General features: G+C 41.5%; 1 protein-coding gene across 1 annotated transcript in view; it reads right to left on the reverse strand.

Annotated features, from left to right (window-relative positions):
- DIPK2B (divergent protein kinase domain 2B) overlaps nt 1–16592 on the reverse strand; it is a 58882-nt gene extending 42290 nt beyond the window's left edge. The window contains exons 1-2 of the mRNA XM_037135038.2: nt 16187–16592; nt 9339–9603 (exon numbers count right to left, since the gene is read on the reverse strand). Of these exons, the coding sequence (XP_036990933.2) occupies nt 9339–9603; nt 16187–16419 (498 nt within the window). The 5' untranslated portion in view covers nt 16420–16592. The remainder of the gene's footprint in view (nt 1–9338; nt 9604–16186) is intronic.
- Between the last annotated feature and the right edge of the window lie 2268 nt (nt 16593–18860).

Genomic DNA, 18860 nt, shown 5'->3' on the forward strand with positions numbered 1-18860 from the left:
ATTTCTTACTTACTGTATCAAAAACATTTACAAATTAAATATTCCATAGAATCTTTAGTAATCCTTAGAGGGAAGGGCCAAAAAACTGAGAAAAATTTTATTGTTATAAGTGGCCCTGAGTTAGGACGAGGTTGACATGCTATTCTCCATTTTTATACCTTTTTGTATCATTCCTTCACATTAATAATTATATTTGTATTGTCAGCTGCCTAATACAACACTGTATTGATTTCCAGTTTTCCTCTGAGCAATGATTTGACAAAGTTTACATTTTAGACTGGAGATATATAGATATATATCAATGATATATATCATTGTTATTTTCTTGATATGATTACAATTTCAATTATTTGCTCTTTGGTTCAAAAGATAACCTTTTTTCATTATTTTTTAAAGATTATTTACTTATTTATTTTTAGAAAGAAGGGAAATGAGGGAGAAAGAGAGGGAGAGAAATATCAATGTGTAGTTTTCCCTTACATGCCCCCAACTGAGGACCTGGTCCACAAGCCAGGCATGTGCCTTGACTAGGAATCAAACCAGTGACCCTTTGGTTTGCAGGCCAGGACTGAATCCACTGAGCCATACCAGCCAGGGAAGATAATATTTTTTCAATTCTACATTTGGTAGGCTTTTGTCTTCTCCTTCTTATTATTGCTAATGTCTGGTGTTATTGGTTCTTTTTTTTAAAGATTTTATTTATTTATTTTTAGAGACGGGGAAGGGAGGAGAAAGAGAGGGAGAGAAATATCAATGTGTGGTTGCTCCTCATGCACACCCTACTGGGAAGCTGGCTCACAACCCATGCATGTGCCCTGACTGGGAATCAAACTGGCAATCATTTGGTTTGGAGCCCATGCTTAATCCACTGAGCTACACTAGCAAGGTAGTGTTATGGATTCTAAATCAGAGAAAATGGTCTTTAGTATTTTACTTTTAAAAATATGTTAAAAGGTGAACTAAGGATATGAAGAAGAAGACACTTTGAGGCTATAATGGAAAATGAAAAAAATATTTAGAGGTTTTGTGACCTAATAAGTACTTTTTATTTTTAAAAAAATTTTAAAGATTTTATTTATTTATTTCCAGAGAGGGGAAGGGAAGGAGAAAGAGATGGAGAGAAACACCAATGTGTGGTTGCCTGTTTTGTGCCCTGTGTGGGAAACCTGGCCCACAACCCAGGAATGTGCCCTGACTGGGAGTCGAACCTTCAACCCTTTGATCTGCAGGCCAACATTCAATCCACTGAGCTATACCAGCCAGGGCTAATAAATACTTTTTAGGACATAATCAATATGGCTATTAGTTTTATCATTAATTCTTTCAAGTGAATGTCTTTTAAAAGAAAATATTTTATTTATTCCTTAGAGAGAGGGGAAAGGAGGGAGAATGAGAATATCAACATGCAAGAGAATTATCAATTGCTTGCCTTTAGCATGCCCCCAACTGGGGTCCTGGTCTGCAACCTAGTCATGTACTCTGACCAAGAATTGAACCAGCAATCCTTTGGTTCACAGACTGGTGCCCAATCCATTGAGCCACACCAGCAAAGGATCAAGCAAATGTCTTTATAGATATATATTATATACTGTATAGTTTAACCTCTATTTACTTCACACTGTAGACATACACAGAGGCACAGTCAATCTCCAGGTCTCTGGGCCACATCAGGATATAGCAAAAACATTTATTACAGAGTACATGGAAATAGAGATAGTGAGATAGCAAAGGAAGAAATCATAGCAAGAACAAAGGATGGCTTGCTTTATTTAAGAACAGGCTTGGTTAGCTAATATGTAAGTTCAGGGAAAGCTGAGAGCCCTGTGAAGCTGAAGACTGCTTTGGATGGTTTGTCTTGGTCATTGTCCAGGCTTCAGTTATGCTTTTCTGGGTTCTGCCTGTATTTTGCATTTGAGATTCATTGGGAAGAACCCACTGGTGACTCATTTCACAACTGCCTTCCTGAGTTTTTTCTTACCTCTTTTTTCTTTCCCAGCTTGTCTGTGTCAAGGCTGGGGAAGCTTTCACTGTCTTTTTTTCTTTAAAAAAATCCTCACCCAAGTACATGTTTATGGACTTTTAGGGAAAGGAAGGTGGGGAGAGGGAGAAGGAGAGGGAGAAGGAGAGGGAGAGGGAGAGGGAGAGGGAGAGGGAGAGGGAGAGGGAGAGGGAGAGGGCAACATCAATCTGTTGCCTCCTATATGCTCTCTAACTGGAGATTGAACCTGTAACCTAGGTATGTGCCCTGACCAGGAATCGAACCCGTAACCTTTTTGGTGTATGGGATGACACTCCTACCAACTGACCCGCCCAGCCAGGGCTGTCTCCTTTTCACTCATGAGAATCATCAAGAATAATTTAGGATTCATTTTAGTGGAAGGGCTGCATGATCTATTAATTCCTTTTCTATGAGCCTATTCTACAATGAAAACCTGGAATTTAGGTTAATCTCTGTCCCATTCCAAATAACCCCTTTGCCACAAATGCTGAGGTGACAAAGTCTCAGTAGTTTTAACCATAAACAAATCCCATGAATCAAAGCTTAGTTGTTCCAACTCTCAATAATTCCATGATTGGAAGTGAGCTGTTGGGGGCTGGCATCCATACCATAATCTTTCTCCAGTTGGCACCTCAGACTGCCAAGTGCAACAAAGGAAGCACTGTGACTAATATCCATGGGTCACAGGGAGCAAAGTCTCATGATCTCATGGTCACAATGTATCTCTGAAGGTGTTCTGCCTTTCAAAAGACCATATAGCCAAAGGGTATGTGTTATTGTCCTGGGCATATTGCCCTATGTGAGAGGGACAAAGCACTTTACTTGCTTAAAATTTCCATTAATAGCCATTTTATCTTTAATGTCCATGTTAGGTCAGTATAGCCACCGGTGAGCTGTTTTTCTTTTTCATCATCAATATAACCACATTATTTTTAAAGAACAAATGCAACTTTTAGTCCTTAACCTGGTAGCTTGTGAGAGATAAAAATATTTAGAGTCTAAAAGCTAGCTGTGACTCCAGTATAAAATTTGCATTGGCATTTGAATACTTTATCATAACCTGTCTTGCATCAGAATCAGTTGTATACGACCTGTATTTTCCATTAGGATGTCATCTCCCAGAGAGCAGGGACCTTGCTTTGACACCTTTATACCCTCCTGGGGCCTAGTACAGGTCCTATAAACACCCCTTAAATATTTTTGAAGAAAATTTAAACACAAGTGAATTTTGTTTGTTTAGTATTTACCTCTAAAACCATATTCTGATTAAATTGTTAATGTGCATTTTGGTTAATTTACTTATTGCCCTTATTCTATTTAAACAAATAATTGAGATCAAGGGAGTAAAATTGTCAGCCATTCTTGTTTAAACAAAGCTGCCTGAATACTCTATACCACCATCTAGTGGGAGCAAAGACTCCATATCAATCAAACACATTCCCACTTGAGAAAGAAATGGTTTATGCAAAACTATGATTTAGAATAGAAGGGCAGATAAAGTGCTCCCATGATAAGGTCAAGTTAAAGAAGTTCATCATCACTAACCCCTTATTATATGAAATATTAAAGGGACTTATCTAAGAAAAAGAAGATGGTAAAAATATGAACAGTAAAATGACAACAAACTCCCAACTATCCACCTCTGAACCTAAAAAAACAAAAACAAACTAAATAAACAACTAGAACAGGAACAGAATCACAGAAATAGAGATTACATGGAGGGTTGTCAGTGTGGAGAGCGAGTGGGGAGAATGGGGGAAAAAGTACAGGGAATAAGAAGCATAAATGGTAGGCACAAAATAGACAGGGGAAAGTTAAGAACAGTACAGGTAATGGAGAAGCCAAAGAATTTATATGCACAACCCATGGACATGAAATAAGGGGCATGGGGAATGCTGGAGGTGATGCAGGGAAGAGGGGGATAAATGGGAAAAATTGGGACAACTGTAATAGCATAATCAATAAAATATACTTTAAACATTCAAACAACAACAAAAATAAATGGTTTATGTTTAGAACAATGTCAGAAGTGGCTTGTAGTTGAGGGGAGGAGAAGGGGACACAATAGAGGATATGTGTTTCCCTCTAATGAGCCATGTGCTGATGAGGGTAGTTAGTTGCCTCTTTGTGCTTGGCATAATTTCAGAGGAAGCCTTTATGGTTTTTTGAACAAGCACATGATAAACTGGGTGGTAGTCTTAGCTGTGGTTCTGTTTGTGGACTAGTAGTTTAGTCTGTGAAATATTCCCATATGAACGATGCAGCTTTTAGAGAATAAAATCATGGTTTCATTAGCATAAATGCTACATGCACATGCACATACACCATGAACACACACACATGGACACATACAAATACATTGTGTTGTTTCATCCTCGTCCTGATTTCCTGACATCCCTTTGCTGCAGTGACTACCTGAGGCTCAAGAGAGTGTCCTTGATACAAAGTTGCACTTAATTCTTCAGGCATGGAACCACAGACTCCCTGGGTCAGCCTCTGATGGTGACAACTGGAGCTTTTTACCCAAGTTTACTTTACTTATTCATAAGCAGAAATGACAGTCAAAGTTTTGAGGCTCCTGTACCAACCAGTTTTCTCTTGCCTTCAACTTTCTTTTATTTCTCTTCTCTCACTTTATTTTTTTTTTGAGCAAAACCTGTGAGTTTCTTCACCCAAACACATACCAATACACATGCAGACATGCACATTTGAGGGCTCTGGACTCGATCTCTGTTGGTAAGTGGCTTTTGAGGAAATCAGGGAAAGCCCACTTAAATCATGTGCTGAGAGTATGCCTGGGATTGGCCCTACCAATAGGCACTGTACCATTTGGTATGAACTGAAAGATAAAGTATCCCTACTGTCCACCTTACCATGTCTCCAGTTGACTCCTGAAACTCCCATATAAATAGAGAAATATCATAATTTTCAAACTAGATCTTAGGATTCATTTCAGCCAAATCTGAAATGAATGGTAACTTAGAAATAGATTTTATCTCACATTCCATCTGAGATCACGTCAGAGGCTGCTTGCATGGGAAATTATTAAGAAGGATTCTGGAGCTCCATCTGGTTTTAGTAGGGGTAAAATGCAAGGATATATTAGGAAGGTCTGAGATAGTCATTGGATTGGCTAGTGGGAGCATTACATTATTGGCTTTATAGGCAAGTGATTTCTTGAGGGGCTAATGGTGAACATACTGACATGAATTAAATTACTAGATTAGCTGCCCATCACTTCTCAGAGCTCTAAGAGAATGGAATTATAGGATTGGTGAAGCTTTTAAAATGACTTCTTTTAAAAAAAATTGAGGTAAAATTTACATAATATAAAATTCACCATTTTGACTATTTTGAAGTGAACGATTCAGTTGCTTTTAGTACATTCACAGGGCTGTGCAACTATCACTGCTCTTTAAATCTAGATTTTTTCATCATACCTAAAAGAAACCCCATACACATTAAGCAGTTACTCCTAATTCTTTCTTTCCCTCAGCCCCTAGCAACCACTAATCTGATTTTTTGTCTGTATGGGTTTGCCTATTTTGGATATTTCTTAAAAATGGAATCACACAACATTTGCCCCTTTTTTTGTTTGGCATCTTTTATTAGCAGGATGTTTTCTAGGTTCACCCATGTCGTAACATTCATTACTACTTAATTCCTTTTTATGGCTGAATAGTATTCCATTGCATGGATATACTAACATTTTTGTTTATCCATTCATTAGTTGACAGACATTTGGGCTGTTTCCACCTTTTGACTATTGTGAACCATGCTGCTATAAATATTCATGTACACGTGTTTTTTGCAGCATCTGCTTTCAGCTCTCTTGGGTAGATAACTGAGTTTTTCCACCCCCACACCACCACTTTTGTTGATGATGAGCCTATTTTAAACTATCTTATAGGTGAGTTTTGTTAAGAAGGAAAAAGCAGGACTTTGGGTCCTGCCTAAATGAGGCCTGAAAGGGAAAAGGTATAGAGCACCTTGACCATGCTATGGAATCCTGATGGGTAAAGGTATCTGGAAAGGAGGTCAGGAGAAGGAGGAGAAGGTGCTAAAATGGGATGGCAATGACCTTGAGCTTGATGGATGGAATAAGAATGGGGCCTGGCTGGGGTAGCTCGGTGGATTGAGCGCGGGCCTGCAAACCAAAAGATTGCGGTTCGATTCCCAGTCAGGGCACATGCCTGGGTTGCGGGCCAGTTCCCAGGAGGGGCCAGTTCCCAGCAGGGGTCGCATGATAGGCAACCATACATTGGTGTTTCTCTCCCTCTCTCCTTCCCTTCCCTTCTAAAGATAAAGAAATATAATATAAAAAAATAAAATTATAAAACAAAAGAATGGGGTTTGTCCAGAATTTCTAAAATATATGTTGATATTTCTCTGTCTTTTATAAGGAAAGAAAATAATCTCTGGTGGTTGTGAGAAGATGGGCTAGGAGAGAGCCAAAGAAAAGTGAAAATAGTTATGGTTTTGGCTGTGTTTTAATAAGGTGTTGCAAATGGTTGCATTTTTAGCAGAAGTAAGCAAAGCTTGTTTAGCTACTTTTAATACAAGATGACAAAATTGCTGGAGCAAGTTTTAGCACAAGAAACTGAAGAATGGGACCCTTTTATTACAATAATGTTGTGCCATCCATTTCTATGATGATGGACTTAAAAAAAACCGTTCACATCTATAAGCTCATTAGCATGAATGAATCAGATAGAACAGGCACTATTCACCACCATATGAGAAACAGGAAATCCAGGCACCCAGCACAGTGCCTGATGATAGTAGGCATTCAATGAGATTTGTTAAATAAGTGAAGCAGAGTCATATCAAGTCAAAGAACGTGAGAGTTGGGCCCTGGCTAGTGTCGCTCAATAGATTGAGTGTTGGCCTATGAATCCAATGGTTGCCAGTTCAGTTCTTGGTCTGGGGCACATACCTGTGTTTAGAGCCAGGTCCCTAGTAGGGGGGAGGCACAAAAGCAACCACACATTGATATTTCTCTCCCTCTCTTTCTCCCTCCCTTCTCTCTAAAAATAAATAAATAAAATCTTTAAAAAAACGTGAGGGCTGGAAGAGCATCCAGAAGTCCTCTCCACAACCCATTTTTAGAGGAGGAATGTCGGGGCAGAGTAGGGAAGTCTTAGGCTTAAATACAAGGTTAATTGGTCAGTCAGTGGATAAAGAACCCAAGTCAATAGTCTGCCCTTTTCTCCCATACAGTGTCATCATAACATCCAATATGTTGCTTTCTCTTGATTTGTGTTTTTGTTTGTCCTCACCACTGGACCACATTCTCCTAGGGGTGAAGCTTGTGTATGATTCATCTTGTGGGATATAGCACAGTTATTAAAACTTGCTGAACAGATGAACAGGATCTGTAAGCTCTCTGCTCTTCCTGGGTCTCTGCTCCTTCTCATTCTGTCACAGCTTTTGGAGGCAGAGTCAGGACTCAATCACAGTTTCCAGTTTTCAGAGATCTTGTTTATACCACAATGTGTACACTCAGCAAGGTAGGAGGCACTAGATGTCCCTGGAAGGTTGCTTCAGACCTCTGAGGACCCCGGGATAATGTTTCCTCACTGTTTTATTATGGAAGGGTCTAGAAGATGAGGGAAAGAGGGGTTTTTTCTTAGTTCAAAGTCTAAGATCAGTCTATCTGCTTTCTGTAAAATTTCAAGTGTATCTTGCACACCAGGGAGTTCTGTCCTTTGCTATGTTGTTCATGTCTTGGATGGAGGTGTTCTGGAACCAGTGCCTGGGGGGGGGATCTGTGCCTTTCAACATTGGGACCTGAAAATAATGGGGGTAGAAAGATGTAATGGGATTTTCAGGGGGTTCTGAAATAATTCCTGGTGTCATCTTGTTTTGCTCTTCCTGGAGACTTTCATTTGTTCCTGTACACATATTTGAGGCAAAGCAGAGGAGGTCCCATAATGGTCCTTTTTATGCCTCCATAATAGTGTGGCAAGCCTGCAAATTGCAGATGGTGGGTACCCAGGTCTGTGCATGGAGGGTCTGTCTACAGTCACAGAAAGAAAGGCATGGGGGCATTACATCTAGGTTGTGAAGCATAGTTTAGGTTCTAGTGTCTGTTTTCTGTGTCCTGGTTCTGCCCAGTGTTGAGCAGCCTCCCATGGCCTACTTCGTAGTTGAGCTTCCATTTCCTGTATCCCATATCAACTCCAAGACCTTCACGTTGAATTCTGCCTCCTCTCCAGCCTGTTAATGGCTTGGTTCTCTATGACTCTTTCTCTCCCCACTCCATGCCAGTGACACTCACAGACTATAGAGTGCAAAAGGACTACATCAGAAAGCTCAATGTCAGATGATGGCCATGTTACCAGCAACTCTACTCCTCCTGATTTCAAAGTTGTTTCCATACAACCTAAGAGCAAAGCCAGGTGGTCTTGTCATCTTATTTGCTCTGTGTCCCTCATATCCAAGAGGTCAAGAAAAGGTATGAGTTTTCACAGGTCACTCAGGCTGCCTGAGTACCCATGGGAAAGGACTAGTAGCCTTAGGAGTATGAGAAGAAGCCTTGGCATCCCTGCTGAGAGGGCCGGTTCAAGTCTTCCAGCCTTATCATGGCAGGGTGGTTAGGTGAGTCTCTTCCTTCCCATCTTTGCTGAAGGTGAGTCTCCCCAGTCCTCTGAGGTATCATCTACAGCCCAAGGGGGTTCAGTGGGATGTGTGAAGGTACAAGGCTGTGCTGGTCTGGATGGAGAAAGATGACATTTGAGATGATAGTGCAGGAGGAGACCAATGCAGTAGTATATCAAAACACAGGCAATGTGCTGAAGTTCTCAGGGCAACCTACTCATGGGAGTGGGTGGGAGCTCTCCAGTGGGAAGAGGGAGATATATTATGAAAGTCCACTTGTGTAATAACTGAGGCTTGGTTCTTTATGGAGGGTGATCAGTGAGGAAGCTGATTTTTACAGTGGTCTCTCTGGATGGTGAAACAGGAGCTTCTCCCAGGCACTATTTTGGGGTTGGCAAAGGCCCCCTCAGAAGGTTATAGGTGAGCTAAGCCCTGTCAGGGGAGAGGGCTGGTGAGGGTCATTCTGTAGGGTCTTCAGATGATAAGAGACAGCTAGGAATTTTCCCCCAAATAGTCACTGAGGGTCACATCAGAGAGAATTGAAGATGACAATAAAGGATCCTTGTAACTAAATCTTGTTTAGTTTCTTTCTTGTCACAAGCCACTCTGTTCCATGACATTGTTTCACCCCACTTTAGACATACCACAACTTCTTTTTCCTAGACTAAGATGTAATATGAGAATAAATGCTGCCCCATCTCAGCCCTCCTGTCTCCAGCCACATGATTAGTGCACTTACCTGCACCAGGTCTGGTGTGAGGCGCTTGGCCTGCAGCCATTTCTGGAACCTTCTTGTTTTCCTCAGGACATGCTCAATGCTGCATGTTTTGGGGGCTGCTGCAGAGGCACAGATTCTCTGGTCTGAGATTTCATTCTGGTGTTTGCTGATCAGCCTGCAGATCTCCACGGGACGCCAGGTTTTAGAATCATCTGAGTAATTTGCAGGGTAAGAAAGCAAGTAGTCCAGAGGCAGTTCAAGGTGGGAGGCCAGCCAGTTGTCAAACCTAGAAAAAGAGCCCTTTTAGGATCCACCTGGGAGATGGAGGGATGAAGCAGGGGCTGAGCAGAAACTAGTCACAACACTGCCAGAGCCATGGCCAGCAGATCCCTGGGGGACAGTGAGACAAGGGACAATATCTGGTCTGATCCATTTCTCATTTTTAGACTGGGATGTTCCAAACTCTTTCTATGAGAAGACTACTTTTGTTTCCTCAAACTTAGGCAAATGTATATGATGTCAGAATACATGCCACACACAAACTTTATTCTTAACATACCATCCCCACTTTACGGATGTGGAAACTGAAGCTCTTAGAGCTTAAGTACCTTGCCAAAGTTCAGACAATATGTTGACAAACAGGGATGCAAATCCAAGGCCCTGTCAGGAAAACCCATGATCTTTCCCCTTCCCTACCCTGATTGCAGAAACCGTCCATCCTTTGACCAATAGCTGCATCTTGGAACTGTAGTTCTTAAAAAGGCCTGCACTGGGGAAACCACTGACTCCACATTCAACCCCAAGCAGCCCCATCAATTTTGCTTTCAGTCCAAAGGTGTAAGTCATCAGTACTAACCAAGTAACTTAGGGACAGTGGCTGCTAAATGGTCACCAAATTCAAAGCCATTTGAAATCCATGAGGTGTGTAATTTCACACAATGGCCTGGTCAGTCTTTAATCCTCCCTAGGGCAGAAGCACTGGCCTATTACTACCTATTATCATCCTAAACCTCACCTTGACCTTTTTCTTCAGTCATTTCTCCAACTTCAGAAATTTCTCCTTTCTATTAAGAAAGAATGTTAAGCCCTGGCTGGTGTAACTCAGTGGATTGAGTGCAGGCCTGTGAACCAAAGGATTGTGGTTCGATTCCTAGTCAGGGCACATGCCTGAGTTGCAGGCCAGTTCCCAACAGGGGACATACAAAAGACAACCACACATTGATATTTCTCTCCCTCTCTCCTTCCCTCCCCCTCTAAAGATAAATAAATAAAATCTTAAAAAAACAGAAAGAATGTTAAATCTTCTTCTGATTTATATATAAAAATTACTGAATTAACATTTACCTTCATTATTATTAATAACTGATGGTCATACTAAAACAAAAATTAGGCTTATAAGATACATTATACATTTAATTTGAATAAGCATCTTAAATTCTTATTAATGAGCATTTTTGGCAGCTTCATGATAATAAGTTTTGAAAGAATTAGCAATTTGATTAGCCCTAAACCCTACATTATTTTGTTTCCTCACTTATATGACAACGCTTTATCCTAAGAGACTGCAAGCTTTTCAAGGAAGTTGCCCTAGTGGAAACAGTTGATAAGTACCTTCTGCAATTCAGGACCATTCAAACTGCCATGGAAGTAGGTACAAAGAATTCTGTTCAAGAACGTTGCCACAAATTTCATTAAAAATATGAAACACTGTGAACTTGCAATGAGTTAATTTTACTGGAATTTTTAGGACAACCATAGGAAATGACAATTTCTTCTGGGAGGATGAGGAAGGGCCTAGGTCTCTGAGGCAGGCCTGTCTGCCTGTTTTTTGTAGCTCTTCCTGCTCATGGAGGTTCACCCTCCTCCTCTCATCCCTCCCCACACAAAGTACCTGTGACAATGGAATTAAAACTCGGTGGCTATCTTAAATAATGATTATAGCAACACACATTTATGAAACACACATGCTAGCCGTTTTGTTAAATTCTTTCCATATACCAATTTAACTAAACCTTTCAATAAGCCTCTGAGGTCAATACTCTTATTAACCATACAGATGAGGGGACTGAGGCACATAGAAATTAAATATTTGCCCCAAATCACACAACCAGCAATTGGAAGAAGCAACATTCAAGGCTCCAAAGCTTGCAATTATAACTATTTTGCCATTGCTTACTCCTCTACCATCCATTTTACAAATTAGCTCTTGGGAATAGATTGGTGACAAATTAGCTCTTGGGAATAGCAGTTCCTTCAAAATCATTTGGTCCCTGTTCCCTTCCACATCATATTTTGAGGATGAGAAAATTGAAGGCTACTTGTCTGATGAGTGATCCATGGACAATTAATGGCAGAAAGGGACAGATCTCAGGGCTTCTTATTTTCCATTTGGTGGGGGTGGTGTGAGGAGGAACTTCCTGCTCTGTGGGACAAGCTCATTGTCTTTTTTTTCTGTTCCCACCTCATGAGGAAGCTATGCTGAGAGGACAGCTCTGACTTGGTAGGTAACCTATAATGAATGCTTGGTGCATGTTTAGCAGTGGCTCAAGGTGTCCCATAAGGATCAATTCAGGACAAACAAGTTTATAAGCCACATTTCTCCCTCATTCAAAATGGTAATAAGTTTATGGAACTGAAGGAGAAAATGTATATTCCTAAGACTTTAATTACCTACTTTACTAAATAGAAGAAGTCAGTGAGAAAATGGGCCTGCTTTTTACTCACTGGACTATATTCATTTTATTCATTTGAACTTTTTATTCATTTTTATTCCACTCCAAAACATGTTAATATCCTGGAATTTGGAAAACCACAAAACACAGGCAACATTAAAATCTTTCTTCTGAACTGAGATCATGGGCATGTTTGAAGTGAGGCTGGCCAAGTCCTGATTGGATTGAAGTATGAAAAAGTAGGGCCAAGTTCTCAGAACTGGAAGGCAGGGTGGGCATGTGGGGGAGAGCAACAGCACTGAATGAGGAGGATAAAATACCCTCTTTTTAAAATTTTTTACTTATTTTTATTTTTATAGAGAGGGGAAGGGAAGGAGAGAGGGAGAGAAATATCAATGTGTGGTTGTGTCTCCCATATCCCCTACTGGGGACCTAGCCTAGAACCCAGGCATGTGCCCTGACTGGGAATTGAACCAGCAACCCTTTCATTTGCAGGCCTGTGCTCAATCCACTGAACTACACCAGCCAGGGCAAAATACCCTCTTCTGTTGTATTCTTCTCATGCTTGCATCTAGTCAAAGACTAATTTCGTAGACATGCCTTCCTAAATATTGCTTGCTTCTCTTCCCTCTTCTCTATTTTTTAGCTTTACACAGAACCCTTAACTGATACTAAAAACATTCAAAGGTCAATGGTTGAGTATGGAAAACATCAGATCCATTATTAACATTCTCACCAAAGAAAAGATAAGGGAAAAAAGAAAAGGTGACATTCATCTATTAATAATTTGTCTTCAACATACCCAGCCATCCTAGGAAGCTCATTCTCCATTTGTTGCTGAATAAAAAGCATTGTCTAATCCTTAGTGAAGACCAGGCATGTGGTATTAATGCTTGCCTGATTACAGCATTTCAGCAAAATGTCTGAGATATCTGGATAGGTTTCCTCATAAGTATCATCATAATAATTTTTAAAAGTGGAGAAATGTTTGGAGATTTAAACAAGAACAAGATGAACAAATATACCATTAGAAAGAGAGGCAAAGGATGAGAACTTGTAGACAGTTTAGCAAAGAAGAAACACAAATGTCAAATAAGCCTGAAAAAAGAAAAGGACCCAAGTCAGGAGAAATACAGCATAAAATAGTAACATTAAATATTTCTGAATGTGCAAGAATTGAGCTCTATAGGTAGAAGTCTTCATTTGGATATCTATCATATATATTTCTGGGTCAAAAAATACAGGACTTTTTGGATTTATATGATAGATGGATTTTAGGACTTTGTCATAGGAATTAATCACTGATATGTACAAAGGTCTAACTACAGGTATGGTCAACACAGCACTATTTATAATACTGAAAAGTGAAAAAAACCTAGTTGTCTCACAATAGTGGTTTAGTTAAATAAACTTTGGTTGATTGATACAATTGAATATCATGAAGCCACTCAAAATCAAATTGTGGAAAGGTGTTTCCAAAATATTGTTAGATAAAAGTTTACAAAAGAATACACATAATATGATCACACTTTGTTGAAAAAAATTTTCCCGTCTTAGGACAAAAAGGTAACAAGCATGATATACATCAAAATGTTAACAAATGGGTGATCTCTTAGTGGAAAAATTATGTGTGATTTTCATTTTGTGATTTCTTTAAGTAATATTTCCTAAAATTCTAAATAAACAGGTATTACTTTCAAAATAAGAAAAATGTTATTTATAATGTAGAGAAAAGGACTATAAACAAGTCCACACCCCAGACCCACTGACTTTCTCTCTCTGCTCTTTCTGTGATAAAGAACATGCATTCTTCACATGGAGAGCACTAAACCCCAACCTGCCCCGCCTGGTGCTTTCCTGCTTGCATCAACACACTTCCCTTTTAGGCACACAGGGAAAATGAATTCTGAGGGAGCTTAAGTCATATCCTGAACTTGAATGGCACACAAATGTATTTGGGGAAATGCTTCCTGAATATGGCCAATACCTGCCTGGTGAGCAAAACTTCATTTACTAGCTGGTGAAGAGTCAACTGTAAGATTCATTTACTCTTTGTTTACTTATTTGGCGGAGGATGTGAACCTGGAGCTCTTCCTTCATCGAATCATTTAATTTCTTTCCCTTCTGTCTTTAAATGTTTCCATATTCTCACTGCCTCCTTTCTCCAAAGAATCAGCCCCACTTTACTTGTGTTCTTGGTCCTCTCCATCCCATTTCTTAGGTAGGAAATCTTGACCACTTTCTATATCTCCATCTTTACTTCCTCTCACATTGGTAGAGTTGGAAACAAAATGACTCTCTAGCGGAACCTTCTAGCATTCTTTCTGTCCTGCTTTGTTACCAGTGACCTTTCTCCTGGTCTAAGACAGCTAGTCTGAAAGCCTCTGGCAGCACCACGGGTCTACCCTGCACACTTCTTTCCATAAGGTCTTCTCAAAACACAAGTGTCATCTTGTCTCTACCCCACTTAACTTCCTCACCATTACCTGCAATAGAGCTTCCCCAGTTGTTTGTGAGAGGGGGTGGGTGAGTATGGGGGTGCATTCAACTTTCAAAATGCCTTAAAAAGGTCTAATAAGGAAGTCCACATCAACTCCATTCAATAGCTCTCATCTTGCAAAGGAAGTTCAAAACTTTTGATTGATATTTTCTATTTGATATTTCTGTTTAGTAACTTAGTTGAATAATAAAATATGCCTTTGATTAATATGACTGGAAATAAAATTACTGTAAATCAATGCTTTTTGTTTAGTCATCAAATCTTACACACCTGTGGTAGTCCTTGGGATTAGGTTGAGGAGAAAAAGCCTATTACAAAGGGTCTTTAGTATTAAAAAGGCTGGGAATCGCTTGTCCACAGGTTAAGATCCTAATTACTGGGCATAGTATTCAAAGCTTCCTGCACCATCTGACTCTTCCAAACTTTCTCTTTCAGCCACACCTCCACATACACCCAATGCTCCAGTCACTAAGCATTTTTCACCTCTTCCCATTCCTCTGGGTCTTTGCTTAAGTTCATTCTTCTATCTTGAGCTTTTCCCCTCCCACTAAATTTCATCTCATCCTTTAAGACCTTGCTCAGAATGCATTGCCCTGGAGAAACAGTTCCCAGTCTCCAGTTGGAATTAATATCCCTTTCTCTGAGCTCCCAGAAGTCCTCTACACTTCATTTCTCATCTGCAACAGACCAGGCCTTATTACTGTTATTTGTAACACGGCTTTCTCCTCCTAAACCCTTTGAGGGCAATGACTGGTAGCAATGTTGCTACAGCACCTGCTGGGTTTTGGCCATGTTAAAGGCTCATTGATTAATGTGTTGACAGGCTTGAATTTCAGAGTGTGATCCCATTTTCTGATGACAGCCATGTGCATCACAATTTACTAAACCTGAGTTTCTTTCTGACCAAGGCAACAGCTCACAACAGAAAACTGGTTTAGAAACTTTGGAGCAAACCACACTGGCTTGAATCCCATATCTGCCACTTATCAGATGGTGACTTTGAGCAAGTCATTCAATCTTGGTATGTCTTAGTTCACTATCTGAATAATGAGTGAAAATAACTCCCAGGATGGTTGTGAGGAGTAAATAAAAGTGTTTAAAATGTCTGTTACACAGTAGACTTTTTATGAATTTTATTTTCCTCCCTCTATGAGAAGTGAACTTGGTTAGTGCTATAGGCCCAGACAACTCCATTCACAAAAAAGAAAACTTTAGTCTTGGTTGGTGTGACACAGTGGACTGAGTGCTGGCCTTCAAACCAAAAGTTTACCAGTTTTATTCCCAGTCAAAGCACATGCCTGGGTTGCAGGCCAGGTCCCTGGTTGGGGATGTGTGATAGGCAACTGATCGATGTTTCTTTTACACATTGAGGTTTCACTCTCTTTCTCCCTCCCTCCCCTCTCTCTAAAGACAAACCACCAAGCAAACAAACAAATAAACAAATAATTTTTAAAAAAGAAAACTTGAAGCTCTCATTTCAGAAGGATACTTTGTATTTAGCATTTAGGGCTATAATTTGGTTTTACAACTTACCCCCTTCTCCACCCCAACTTCAACCCATCACTACTATGATTAAATGGCTTTGCTTCAGCTCCTGTCTATAAATTACATCCTGGCTCATTTTCAACACACTCCTGGACATCTTTACATCATGGGAACACAATTTTGCCCCTCAGTTATCTGATTGAAATTCTGACCTTATTTCTTCTTTAAAAAACTTCTTGCAAATAGATGTTCCAATGCAGGCATTGCATTTATCAAGGCCGAGGAAAGTCCTTCCAAAATTGTAGCTGGTTCTGACTTGGGGCACCAGAGAAGGAGAAGGAGGAGCTGGCGAGGAGAGAGAACAGCTCAGGACTGAGACCCAAAGCAGCAGGGCTGGCCAGCCCAGGCAGGGAGCAGCAGCCTCAGGGCCCAGCCCAGACTCCATCAGGGCCCAGGACTCCAGCTGCAGTCTTCAGTTGTCTGCTCAGGGCTGTGCTGAGGCAGGTCTTCGCAAAAGAAAGGGGGCTGGCTTTAGGGTGTTGACCCCATCCCAGCCTCCCAGATTTCTGCTTGAGGATGCTAAGGAGCTTGGGGCTAATGAGGCTGGGGAGGAGATGAGGAAGTACATGGAGGATGCTGATAACACCGTTTCCAGAGTTACTCTTCCTTTGCCTGTGGTGGCTGATGCAGGCTGGGAGGGGCCGAATGGCAGATTTTGGAAAGGACAATGATTAAGGCTTCCCTGTGCAGTCCTTTTGACAAACACGGGATATCCTGGCTGAGCAGGAAAGTTCATGCAGGATGTATATCCGACCTGGGTTCCACCTGGGAGTTTCAAAGGACCCAGAGAAACGTTGCCTTCACTGTTTTAATTCTGGATCTCTGTGTCCCTATGTGTGCACACACATGCACACACACACACACACACACACACACACACACACACCAATTTCCCCTCAGTGGATAATTTGGCCTGCCTCTTGACCAAGCATTCCTCTTTCATTTGGACCATATTTTGGATGTGAAATAACTAGAAGTCAGTTTACTGGCCATTAAGTAGCACATTTAACACTTATTTGAACAGCAAAGGCTTTGCTGCTTAGGGAATATAAAAACTCCGGTTAGTACATGCTTCAGTTCCTCTTTTTCATCTGAGAAGTAGAGCAGAGAAAAAACTTCGTGGCTTCTGGTTGGATGAGGGGAACACCAAAAAGATCTCACTGCGTGAACCTAGCTGTGTTCAACTCCTGGAGCCCCATGCCTGAAAGTCCTTCCTCCTTTTACCACCCCACCTCACTTCTCAGTAGAAGACCTGATTTGGTGAAGATTCACCTTCTTCCTTACACCAAGATAAGGTCCACAGCATGGAGTAGACAGGACTGCTAATTTAGGAATAGAGAGAGCCTATAAGGACCAAATTAGGGAAGACATGTTTAGGCCTGGAGAAGGAGAGAGGAAGAAAAGAGGGGGACAGGGGTGGCTTCAGGAGAATTGGGGAATTTTGCTAAAGATTAGTGGGAAGAAGAGGATAATGGCAGTTTTCTGATAGTTAAGCATGTGCTTACTAGCCAACTGTGTATCCTCCTCAGTCAAATGTCTGATGGTGTTTGTTTTTTATTGCTGTCTTGTAAGAATTCTTTGTACACTCACTAGTTCTTCGTTAGATATGTGGCTTGCAAATATTTTCTCCCAGATGGTAACTTGTTGTTAATCTTCTTAACAGGGTCTTTCTCAGAGTAAAAGTTTTTTATTTTGATGAAGTCCAATTTGTCAATTTTTTTATATGGATCATACTTTTAGTATCTAGTGTAAGAACTCTTTGCTTGATTCTAAGTCTCAAAGACTTTCTCCTATAGTTTCTCATGCTATAGATGTTTTATTGTTTTGTATTTTACATTTAAGTCTATGGTCCATTTTGAATTAATTTTTATATAAGATTTCATTAGGGGGGATGCTGGGAAGATGGCGACGGAGTAAGATGGAGCGGATACTAGCTCCTGTACTCATGGGTGAAATTCCTGGCAGATCTATGGAAAAACAGCACAATAAACCATCGGTTACCCAGCATTTATGAAATTAAAAGACCAGAGATTGTGACCGACGCTGAAACACCAGATGGCGGCAGAGTCAGCTACCGGAGCTGGGTCTCACGCGGCCCCTGTACTGCCGCCAGAGCAATAGGCCTGGGAGCCGGGGCCTCAGGTACGGAAGCCGGACACTCCAAGCCCCTGTGACGGTCCTGGGAGACAGAGGAGTCAGGAACCAGAGCGGGGACACCCTTGTGCCGATGTCATAGCTACTAGCCTGGGCAACGGAAGGGTCAGTTGCAGGAGCTGGGACACCAAAGGCCCCTGTGACGCCGCCCTAGAGACAGGCCTGGACCCTGAGGAGCCAGCTACGGGAGCCGGGAAGCTCTCAAATCCTGGGCCGCTGTCATAGCGACGGGACTGGACGTCGGGGAGTCAGGTACGGAAGCTGGGACTCTCCAAACCCCTGTGACGCAGCTGAGGAGCCAGCTACGGGAGCCAGGAAGCTCTCAAATCCTGGGCCGCTGCAATAGCGACGGGACTGGACGCCAGGGAGTCAGGTACGGAAGCCGGGACTCTCCAAACCCCTGTGACGCAGCTGAGGAGCCAGCTACGGGAGCCGGGAAGCTCTCAAATCCTGTGCCGCTGCCATAGCGACGGGACTGGACGCCGGGGAGCCAGGTACGGAACCCCGGACACTCCAAAACCCTGTGACGCAGCTGAGGAGCCAGCTACGGGAGCCGGGAAGCTCTCAAATCCTGTGCCGCTGCCATAGCGATGAGACTGGATGCCGGGGAGCCAGGTACGGAAGCCCCGGACACTCCAAACCCCCTGTGACGCAGCTGAGGAGCCAGCTACG

This window comes from Artibeus jamaicensis, unplaced genomic scaffold (assembly GCF_021234435.1).
Source record: "Artibeus jamaicensis isolate MK-2021 breed Jamaican fruit bat unplaced genomic scaffold, CSHL_Jam_final contig_60, whole genome shotgun sequence".
Classification (NCBI taxonomy): Eukaryota; Metazoa; Chordata; class Mammalia; order Chiroptera; family Phyllostomidae; genus Artibeus; species Artibeus jamaicensis.